Here is a 10,918-nt window from a genome sequence, read left to right as displayed (position 1 = left end):
CGGGGGATAGAACATCGTTACTTCACCACTACAGACGCATATAGGACCTGGCGACAGCCAAGCTCCTGCTCTTACAAGAGCATACCTCGCTGTGGTACAACGCGGCCATGCCGGAGTTTTACTCAATCCCAGACTCTGAGCGATGGAGATCCAAGGGAGTCGGACTTCCCGAGGGACTTTCGGCAGAGGTCCGACGGACGTTCGGCAGAGGTCCGACGGACGTTCGGCAGAGGTCCGACGGACGTTCGGCAGAGGTCCGACTGACTTTCTGAACGAACGGAGTTGGCCACACACGACCGGACTAAGTCCGTTCCTTTTTAACGTGATGACATAAACGGGACTAAACAAGGAAGTTCAATATCCAGTAGCCAATAGCTGCCCTTGCGGCGTCATATTTGGTCCTTCGGACCAGCATGCAGACGAACGGTTTTCCAGATTTTTAGTCCGTCGGATAGATTTGAAACCTGTTTTATTTCTAGGTCCATTGGACTTTTGAGGGAAAAAAAAGTCCGCTGGAGCCCACACACGATCGAATTGTGCGACGGATTCCGGTCTGCCGGACCATGTCTGCCGGAAAGTCCAATCGTGTGTACGCGGCATAACGGAGAACCGAAGGTGTTTGACAGACTGCGAGCCAAGCACGGTTTATCGACTCGCATGTTTTTCAGATATTTGCAAATTCGCCATACACCCCTTTATGGAAGTAATATGAAGCTCAGACCCTAAAAAAATTGATCTCTATATTCTATAGTATGCTGCTACTGCCCTCATCTTCTAGGTCGGCTTATGCCCAAAAAACTAGATGGGAGGAGGATATGGGGGCAATGGAAGATGAAGAATGGAGTGATGCTCTTGACAACTGCAAATTAGTATCCCCCAAACTTTCCGACCGCCTTACGCGGATTTACATAATCCATCGTTCATACCTTACTCCACTTATGCCACGTACCCACGACCGGACTTTTTGACAGCAAAGTTCCGACGGAACGAGTCCGTCGGACAATTCGATCTTCTGTGGGCTCCATCGGACCTTTGCTTGCCAAAAATCCGACGGACTTTAGAAATAGAACATGTTTTAAATTTTTCCACCGGAACTCTGCCGGACCCAGTTCCTACTGAGAAATCCGCTCGTGTGTATGCTAGTCCGACGGACAAAAACCGACGCTAGGACAGCTATTGGCTACTGGCTATGAACTTCCTTGTTCTAGTCCGGTTGTACGTCATCACGTTCCAATCCGTCTGACTTTGGTGTGATTGTGTGTGGCCAAGTCTGTTCATTCGGAAAGTCCGCCAGAACTCCGCCGAAAGTCCGTCGGACCTAGTCCCTCGAAAAGTCCGGTCGTGTGTACGCGGCATAAGAGTCGATATAAGCGTGACCAATCTGCCAACTGCGCAATGTGCAACCAGGCAACGGGAACGTTTTATCACCTACTCTGGGATTAACCCCAAGATTCATGGCTTTTGGACACAGATTGTACGGTTCCTCCATGACACTATGGGTTCTCACCTTACCTTGCACCCTAAGCCGTGTCTTTTGGGAATATACCCGGAACCAGATATGAAAAAAATTCACCAAAATATTTCTGATCGAAACACTTTTCTCTGCAAGAAAAGTCATAGCAAAGCAGTGGATGAGGGCCACCCCACCCGAGTCCAGTACATGGCTAACAGAAGTAAACAATAGCTTAACCACTTGAGACCCGCGCTATAGCCGAATGACGGCTACAGCGCGGATCTCCTTTTCCGGGACTACGTCTATTGACGTAGTCCCGTGCACGAGCGGCATGCGCGCCCCCTGGGGGGCGCTCGCGGCGCGCTCTGTGATCGGCGAGTCTACGAGACTCGCCTGATCACCGATCCGTGCAAGGGGTCGATCCCGACCCCTTATCACGTGATCAGCTGTCCGCCAATGACAGCTGATCATGTGATATAACGGAGCCGGTAATCGGCTATTATTCCTCCTCGCGCTGACAGCGCGAGGAGAGAAAAAAAATACCGGCATCAGTCCCGATCACGGCCAGCCCTGCCAGTGCCCACCTGCCCCCTGCCAGTGCCCACCTGCCCCCTCATAACTATTCATAATAAAAAATTAGTGCCCCCCGTCAGTGCCACCCAGCAGTGCCCACAGTGCCACCCAGCAGTGCCCACAATCTGCCTCAACAAAGGTGCTGCACCCCAGTGCCACATATCCGTGCCCATCAGTGTCATCTACCAGTGCCCAGCAGTGCTGCCCATCAGTGCCCAGCAGTGCCACCTATCAGAGCCACCTATCAGTCCCATCTATCAGTGGTACCTATCAGTGCCCATCCGTGCCACCTATCCGTGCCACTCATCCGTGCCCATCTTTGCCCATCAGTGCCGCCTTATCTGTGCCCATCGGTGCCGCCTTATCTGTGCCTATTAGTGCCGCCTTAACTATGCCTATCAGTGCCCACCAGTGCAGCCTATCAGTGCCCACCAATGCAGCCCATCAGTGCCCACCAGTGCAGCCTATCAGTGCCGCCTCATCAGCGCACTTCAATGAAGGAGAAAAATGACCTGTTTGCAAAATTTTATAACAAACTATTAAACATGATTTTTTTTTTTTGCATCTTTTTTTGTTTGTTTAGCAAAAAATAAAACTCCGAGCTGTAACTAAATACCAGCAAAAGAAAGCTCTATTTGTGGGAAAAAAATTATAAAAATTTCATTTGGGTACAGTGTTGTATGACCGCGCAATTGTCATTCAAAGTGCATCAGCGCTGAAAGCTGAAAATTGGTCTGGGACTGAGGGGGGTTTAAGTGCCCAGTAAGCAAGTGGTTAAAGTACAAAAAGCTCATTTATACACCCTTGCACACACGGTCGGACATTCCGACAACAAAATCCGTCTGATTTTTTCCGACATATTTTCTCCGCAACTGGTGTTGCATACACACGGTCGGACAAAGTTGTCGGAAAATCCGATCGTTCATAACGTGATGGCGTTCATTCGTTGCGACGGGACTACGTTCAGGCTAGTAGCCAATAGCTTTGGTCTCGTAATTTGATCTGAGCATGTGTGGCACTTTGTCCGATCGGAATTCTCTACAAACCAACGGACAAAGTCCGATCGGATCATGTTGTCAGAAAATTTTATATCCAGCTCTCAAACTTTGTTGGTCGGACATTCCAACAGAAAAAGTCCGATGTAGCCCACACACGGTCGGATTATCCGGCAACATGGTCCGATCTGACATTTTCAGTCGGAATGTCCGACCATGTGTACAAGGGCTTAGGGCTGCCCATCCAAGTATGTCAAAATCTGGGACAGGTGGTTGCAGGCTTCGGAAACCCTAGGTTAACGAGACCACCTTTGCTCGGCCAAGACCTTAGCCCCCGTACACACGGTCGGAGAATCCGTCGGAATGTGTCCTATCGGACCGTGTTATCGGATAATCCGACTGTGTGTGGTCTGCATCGGACTGATTCCGTCGGAATATCCGTCGGACCCAATTTTCCAACTTGTTGGAAATATTTCCCGATCAACTGGGCCGATCGGACATACTCCGATCATGTGTAGAGAATTTTGATTGGACCAAGTGCCACGCATGCTCAGATCAAATTCCTACATCAAAGCTATTGGCTACTAGCCTGAATGTAGTCCCATAGTAACAAAATTACGTCATCACGTTCTGAAAGATCTGATTTTTCGACAACTTTGTCCGACCGTGTGTATGCAACAGTTTCGGACAAGATCCAACGGACAAAATCCGACAGATTTGGTTGTCAAAATCTCCGACCGTGTGTACAGGGGCTAACACTTGCGTACCTCTGCTAATACCCTACGTATCATGCGAATTAAGGAAAATTAACACAAGATGTACCATACGTAATCGGAATATTTAACAACTGGAAGCACCACTAAGTATCTAATCATGCAATTCCTTGTATATGGGATGCCCGCTCATAACAGCTGTTGGTAATATTGTCACCCACACCTGACACTTCCTGTGAAAATGTAATTTTTTGTTTTTTGTTCTAATAAAAACCTGTTTAAAATCAAATGTAGCTGTATATTTCTCGTTACTGCCATAACCATCCACCAAAAAACAACCCAAAATTAATTCTTCTGCTCCTGACGATTGCAACGATACCGCATACCCTATATTACCGAAAGGGGGTATTTGTGAGGCTGCCAGGCTTGCAGAGATGGGGGAATACAAGGTCAAGGGTATTACCATTGGAGTGAGTGGAAGTATTGGTACGCCTGCCTTTACACACAAACTTTAATGGCATCCCAGTCTTAGTCTGTAGGTTTCAATATTGTGTTGGCCCACCCTTTTCAACTATAACAGCTTCAGCTCTTCTGGGAAGGCCGTCCACAAGGTTTAGGAGGGTGTCTATGGGGATGTTTGACCATTCTTCCAGAAGCGCATTTGTGAGGTCAGGTACTAATGATGGACGAGAAGGCCTGGTTCACAGTCTCCGCTCTAATTCATCCCAAAAGGTGTTCTGTCGGGTTGAGGTCAAGACTCTGTGAAGGCCAGTCAAGTTCCTCCACCCCAAACTCGCTCATCCACACTATGTTGCCAAAAGTATTGGACCAACCCTCCAAATCATTTGGTTTTCCAGGGGCTAGACTTGGCCCATTAGTTCCAGTGAAGAGAACTCTTAAGGCGTCAGCATACCAAGACATTATGAACAATTTCATGCTCCCAACTTTGTGGGAACAGTTTGGGGGACGGCTCCTTCCTGTTCCAACATGACTGCGCACCAGTGCACAAAGCAAGGTCCATAAAGACGTGGAGGAACTTGACTGGCCTGCACAGAATCCTGACTTCAACCCGATAGAACACCTTTTGGATGAATTAGAGCAGAGACTGCGAGCCTTCTTGGCCAACATCAGTGCCTGACCTCACAAATGGGCTTCTGGAAGAATGGTCAAACATTCCCATAGACACACACCTAAGCCTTGTAGACGGCCTTCCCAGAAGAGTTAAAGCTTTTGTAGCTGCCAACTCAATATTGAACCCTACGGACTAAGACAGTTGCCGTTAAAGTTCATGTGCGTGTGAAGGCAGGCGTCCCAAAACTTTTGGCGATGTAGCACCCTGATGTTTAGCCAGGGTTGCTAACAAATTTAGTAGTAATCATCCTGGCTAATTGTTCAGAGATCCACTGACTTTCCCCTAATTCTGGAATTGCTGCACTTTTCTCTTCTGTCACTAGGTGGCATTGTGTCTGATGACATTAGTCTTCAAACTATGGCCCTCCAGTTGTTAAAGCGGAGGTCCACCCTAAAATGGACCTTCCGCTCATCGGATTCCTCCCCCCTTCCGGCGCCACAATCGGCACCTTTCAGGGGGGAGGGGGGTGCAGTTACCTGGATAATCAAGGTAACTGCACCCACTTCCGGGCTAGCTCTCTGCGGAAAGGGGCGTACATTACGCCCCTTTCCGCAAGTGCCCGCCCCCTTCCGCAAGTGCCCCGCTGCCTGCTGGGAAACACACAGATCCCAGAGGCAGCGGGGACCGTCCTCATTGCGCAGCGCGGCTCGCGCATGCGCAGTAGGGAACCGGGAAATGAAGCCGAAAGGCTCCATTTCCTGATTCCCATACCCAAGATGGCGGCGGCAGCAATCGAGTGTCGATCTAGAGATCGGCTTCGGGTGCCGACATCGCGGGCGCGCTGGACAGGTAAGTGTCACTATTTGAAAAGTCAGCAGCTGCAGTATTTGTAGCTGCTGGCTTTTTAAAAAAAAAAAAAAAAAACGCGGAGTCCCGGTGGACTCCCGCTTTAAGGAACTACAATTCCCATCATGCCTAGTCATGTCTGTGAATGTTAGAGTTTTACAATGCCTCATGGGATGTGTAGTTTCCGCAACAGCTGGAGGGCCGTAGTTTGAGGATCCCTGCATTAGATCAACAAGGGCATAGCAAGGACAGACCATGAATGCATGGGGTGCCCTAGCCAATAGGCAGGGGTTTCTCTAGTCCCTTAGCCTGCTGGGAGAGCCTATTTATTTGGGTGGAGTCAGGGGATCAGTGTTCTGTGCCACCTGGACAGCTGTCTGGGTGGACGCGTGGTATGTCGTCCCGGGCTGCTGAGGCCTATCCCAGAGACACCTGTCTGCTGGGCTGTCTGAGGCCTATCCAGGAGCAGGAGAAGCAGCGTAGGGTTGAGACCACAGGATTGAAGTTCAACCGATTTGTGAAGGTTCAGCTGGACGGGGACCCAGTTGTGGTCGGAGGTGGAGGGGAAGCTGTCGTCGACTAAAGGACCATCCACCTTATTACCGAAGACTATAATGAGTAAGCTTCAGCAAGTATCAGAACAGTCTTCTCACCAGCCGGGGACGGTGAAGAAGTGGGAAAGCTTCAGCGAGTGCCAAGCCAGGGCCCCAGCAGGTTAGCGCGCGCGTGGGGCGGGGGGTCGATTGAGGCGTATACAGCGGGACAGTTGTGGAAGAGCTCAGGAGATCCGGTGACGACTGGGATCTGGAAGTCTAGTGAGAGACTTGGGAGCTCAGTGATTTAACACCTATAGTGGGATACTGTGAGATAAGAAACGGAGTGTTCTGTGTTACCAAGAGTTATGTACAGCTACCTTTAGTGACTGTTACAAGTTCAGTGCCATAGCAGACAGCCGACCTACTTATACAGAAGTGGCATCCGGCTGGAGGCCTTTCCCTGTATAGCTGTCTTCCCATCGTGTCTCGGAGTCAGCCAATTAACATTGCAGCTACCTAAGGGTGTCCAGGCCCTAACCCAGGGATCCTCAAACTACGGCCCTCCAGCTGTTGAGAAACTACACATCCCATGAGGCATTGTAAAACTGACATTCACAGACATGACTAGGCATGATGGGAATTGTAGTTCCTGAACAACTGGAGGGCCGTAGTTTGAAGACCCCGTGCCCTAACCGGCTCTCCCACAGTTCTTGTTAAGAGACAACATAGTGTCTCGGAGTCAGCCAATTAACATTGCATCTACCTAAGGGTGTCCAGGCCCTAACCCAGGGATCCTCAAACTACGGCCCTCCAGCTGTTGAGAAACTACACATCCCATGAGGCATTGTAAAACTGACATTCACAGACATGACTAGGCATGATGGGAATTGTAGTTCCTGAACAACTGGAGGGCCATAGTTTGAAGACCCCGTGCCCTAACTGGCTCTCCCACAGTTCTTGTTAAGAGACAACATATCTCTTGTTCGCATTCAAAAAGTGACTGGCGCTCATCATTTCATCTTGCATTACACCCACTAAGCCTGGTATCCGACTTTACAAGGAAGGATGTCGGCTCTCCCTAACTCTTGAGGTCACCATTAGGCCCCTGGGGGGGCCGGGGACTCTGCTACATAGTATAAAAGGATATACAGGACATACACACACACAGCACAAGGCCGTGCTCAAACTGCAAGATGTTTCTTGAGCCTGCAGTTCCTTTGAGCTCCACAAGGTGGTGGTCTCACTTCTTCCCAGACAGGAAGTCTCTATGGAAGACAGGAAGTGATGTCACATACAGAAAGGAAGTTCAGGGTGAGAGGTGAGTCGGGAGGAAGTAGAGAGAAGACATTGCTGGAACTGGCAGCAGAAGAGGTAATAAGATATTATTATTATACAGGATTTATATGGCGCCAACAGTTTGTTCAGCACTTTTACAGCATGATGGCAGACAGTACAGTTACAGTACAGGAGGAATCGGAGGGCCCGGCTCGTTAGAGCTTACAATCTAAGAATATTATTTTCTATTTACACCCAGTAACCCCCCCGTAATGTTTTGTCCTCTTCCTCCATAGTCACTGTGACGTCATTTATCTCCAGCAGATGATGATACACACATATATAGTGCGGGAACCTAGATTAACCCCTTCAGGGTCAGAACATTCCCTCACTTACCGGGCCGCAACGTTCTCTTCATTTTGGAGATAAATTCTAGTAATTTGTTCCTCTAATTAAACAGCACTGACAATAAATAGACGAGACAATGACCATCCTGACCATACATGGCCTACAACGGGCATTATTATTATACAGGCAGATTTACCCCTTCAGGATCAGAACGTTCCCCCAGTTACGGGGCCGGAACATTGTCTTCATTTTGTTGGTGTGTCACCTTTCCCACCAATCACCTTCTCACCTCATCAGTCTATACTAACGGACTATATGACTTTTATTAGTAGTGGGGGATGGGGGGGGGGGATTGGAATATGTATGTCTTTATTTTCGAAGATTCAAATAAGAAGAAAGAAGGAAAATGTCATTTGTAGAAAGAATGTCCTGAAAACAAATTTTTCATATTGATCCAAGTCTCAGATATTCAGTCACACCATCCCCCACCATGATCAGGTAGATGGGTAACAATCACCGAGAGGATTTATACACAAACATGTTTGATAGAACAAATGTTTTATTATATATTCAGAGTGGAAACATCGGGGGTGATAATATTGTTGTTAAATTAGAGTAAAAAGAGGAGGATGAGGAGTATGGTGTGATGAAGCAGCTTTCTGAAGGACATCATGAGGGAGAAATCAAGTAACAGAAACCCACCAGAGAGATGTCCCCGTCCTCCTCTGTATTCCCGGGATTCCACACAGGAAGATCACACCATCCCCCACCATCATCAGGTAGATGAGGAACAATTATTAGTAGTTATGATTTATACACAATCATATTTGTTACAATAAATGTTTTATTATATATTCAGAGTGGAAACCTTGAGGATTATAATAGTGTTATTAAAGAGGAGTACAAGCAAGAGGACAAGGAATATGGTGTAATGAAGGAGCTTTCAGATGGACACAAGGATATGATGGAGCTACCAAATAACATAAAACCACCACAGAGATGTCCCCGTCCTCTGTATTCCCGGGATTCCACACAGGAAGATCACACCATCCCCCACCATCATCAGGTAGATGAGGAACAATCACTGGTAGTTGAGATATATGTATATATATATACAACTTTGTGTGTTACAATGAATATTTTATTATATATTCAGGTTGGAAATCTCGAGGATTATAATATTATTGTTAAAAAAGAGTATAAAGAGGAGGATGAGGAGTATGGAGTGATGGAGGAGTTTTCAGGACACAAGGATTTGATGGATTCCACACAGGAAGGTCACACCATCCCCCACCATCATCAGGTAGGTGATGAACAATCACTGGTAGTTATACATTATGCACAAGCATGTGTGTTACAATAAATGTTTTATAATATATTGCAGGTTGGAAACCTCGGGGATGATAATAGTTTTGTCAAAAAAGAGTATAAAGAGGAGGATGAGGAGTATGGGGTTATGGAGGAGTTTTCAGAAGGACACAAGGATATGATGGAGCCGCCTAATACCAGAAACCCACCAGAGAGATGTCCCCGTCCTCTGTATTCCCGGGATTCCACACAGGAAGATCACACCATCCCCCACTGTTACAAGGTTGGTGGGACGGAGAATCTAGAACATTCACTTACAGTGACAATGTGTGGATTTTTTATGTGATGTCACAATATTAAAGCTCTTATTTTACAGATGATTTTCTCTCTCATTTTCTTGGTTTAGAGTGGAGATCCAATCGATATAGAATTTGAGGTGAAATCAGAAGAAGAAGAAGAGAGGTATGTGAGGGATGATCAGCAGTCTATGGAGGAGGATGGAATAACGGGGACATTTATAGAGGAGGACACTCCTACAGAGATCAGCACAGGTGGGTCATTAACACTAAATCCATTCCTCCACCCATACTGCTCACTGATTGGTCCAGAGTAGGGCGGGGGCTGGGTGATATCAGCCTGTAATCCCCTGGTCACTTTCCTGAGCTGTGTTCCCCGTCCTGTATTCCTGGATTTCTCTCCGATAATCTTCCTTCTCTGTGCTGCCGACACAATTTATGTATCTAGACTGGATTTATGGAGATTCTGGGGATCAGCAAAATGTTGACTCTCACTATAGGCATTGCTCAACCTAGGCACCAGTGGTATGTGTCTTGGGTCTTCTGCCCCATGCCAGGGTATAGCAGGATCTCTATCTTTGCAATTCTTCTGGGGTCACTTGCTCTGTTTTCTTTCCTTGCTGTTCCCGGGTGGAGGGATATGTCTGTATAGTCTCAGACCCAAGTCACTGAGTGCAGTCTCAGGAGATGGGAGGAGCGGTGTGGGACCTCTGCAACTTGTCTCCAGTAAATATTTAAGTTTCCACTGATTACTGAACACCAATATTATGAATCCTGACCCTTCACTATATAATTTATGTTGTACATTACATTCTCCTGACCCCTGGACTGTATACTCTGTGTTGTACATTACATAATTCTGATACTATATAGTCCTATCTGTTGCAGCAAATACATAAAGAGGATGTCTGCACCAACATACCGCAACCGCCAAAATTTTCACTATTCCCAATTACCGTAGACACCGCAAAAAACATCATTAACAAACTGCGTGACAGTACCTTACCTATTGACATCATCCCCACAAAACTACTGAAAGAATGCTCCGACATCGTGGCTCCAACCATAACCCACCTCATAAACCGATCATTCCACGAAGGGATTGTTCCCAGCATCCTCAAACAAGGCATCGTCAAACCTCTACTCAAGAAACCAAACCTGGACCCTCAGGATCCAAACAACCGTAGGCCGATTACAAGCCTCAACACCATTTCTAAGATCATGGAGAAAGCTGTAGTACATCAGCTACAACTTCACCTGGATACTCACAAACACCTGGACCCGCTGCAATCAGGCTTCCGCCCGGGTCATGGAACAGAAACAGCTCTCCTCAAGATTTGGGATGACGCCCTCGAAGCAGCAGATGACGGAGAGCCGTGTCTCCTCGTACTGCTAGACCTAAGTGCAGCGTTTGATACAGTAGATCACAATACTCTACTCGTCCGCCTCACAGAAGTAGCCGGAGTCCAAGACATAGATCTCCAATGGTTCGCGTCCTTCCTA

General features: G+C 47.5%; 1 protein-coding gene across 1 annotated transcript; it reads left to right on the top strand.

Moving 5' to 3' along the window:
- Positions 1 to 7,041: 7,041 nt before the first annotated feature.
- Positions 7,042 to 10,820, top strand: LOC143955867 (uncharacterized). Its single transcript, XM_077465986.1, has 6 exons — positions 7,042 to 7,559; positions 8,386 to 8,590; positions 8,671 to 8,877; positions 8,968 to 9,114; positions 9,196 to 9,402; positions 9,526 to 10,820. Exons 2-6 carry the CDS (start codon positions 8,483 to 8,485, stop codon positions 9,730 to 9,732), a joined length of 876 nt encoding a protein of 291 aa, XP_077322112.1. The 5' UTR covers positions 7,042 to 7,559; positions 8,386 to 8,482; the 3' UTR covers positions 9,733 to 10,820.
- The last annotated feature ends 98 nt before the right edge of the window (positions 10,821 to 10,918 follow it).

This window comes from Lithobates pipiens, unplaced genomic scaffold, assembly GCF_037356315.1.
Source record: "Lithobates pipiens isolate NorthernLeopardFrog02 unplaced genomic scaffold, aLitPip1_a1.2 Scaffold_35, whole genome shotgun sequence".
Classification (NCBI taxonomy): Eukaryota; Metazoa; Chordata; class Amphibia; order Anura; family Ranidae; genus Lithobates; species Lithobates pipiens.
The sequence above is the reverse complement of the archived record's forward strand: the minus strand, read 5'-3'. Positions and strand labels throughout refer to the sequence as shown.

Excerpts from the sequence above, each read along its gene's own strand:
- LOC143955867 (XM_077465986.1), top strand. The coding sequence starts at position 8,483 with ATGAGGGAGAAATCAAGTAACAGAAACCCACCAGAGAGATGTCCCCGT. Across the intron at positions 8,878-8,967 it reads CCATCCCCCACCATCATCAG|GTTGGAAATCTCGAGGATTA; the intron begins GTAGATGAGGAA and ends TTATATATTCAG. Across the intron at positions 9,403-9,525 it reads CCATCCCCCACTGTTACAAG|AGTGGAGATCCAATCGATAT; the intron begins GTTGGTGGGACG and ends TTCTTGGTTTAG.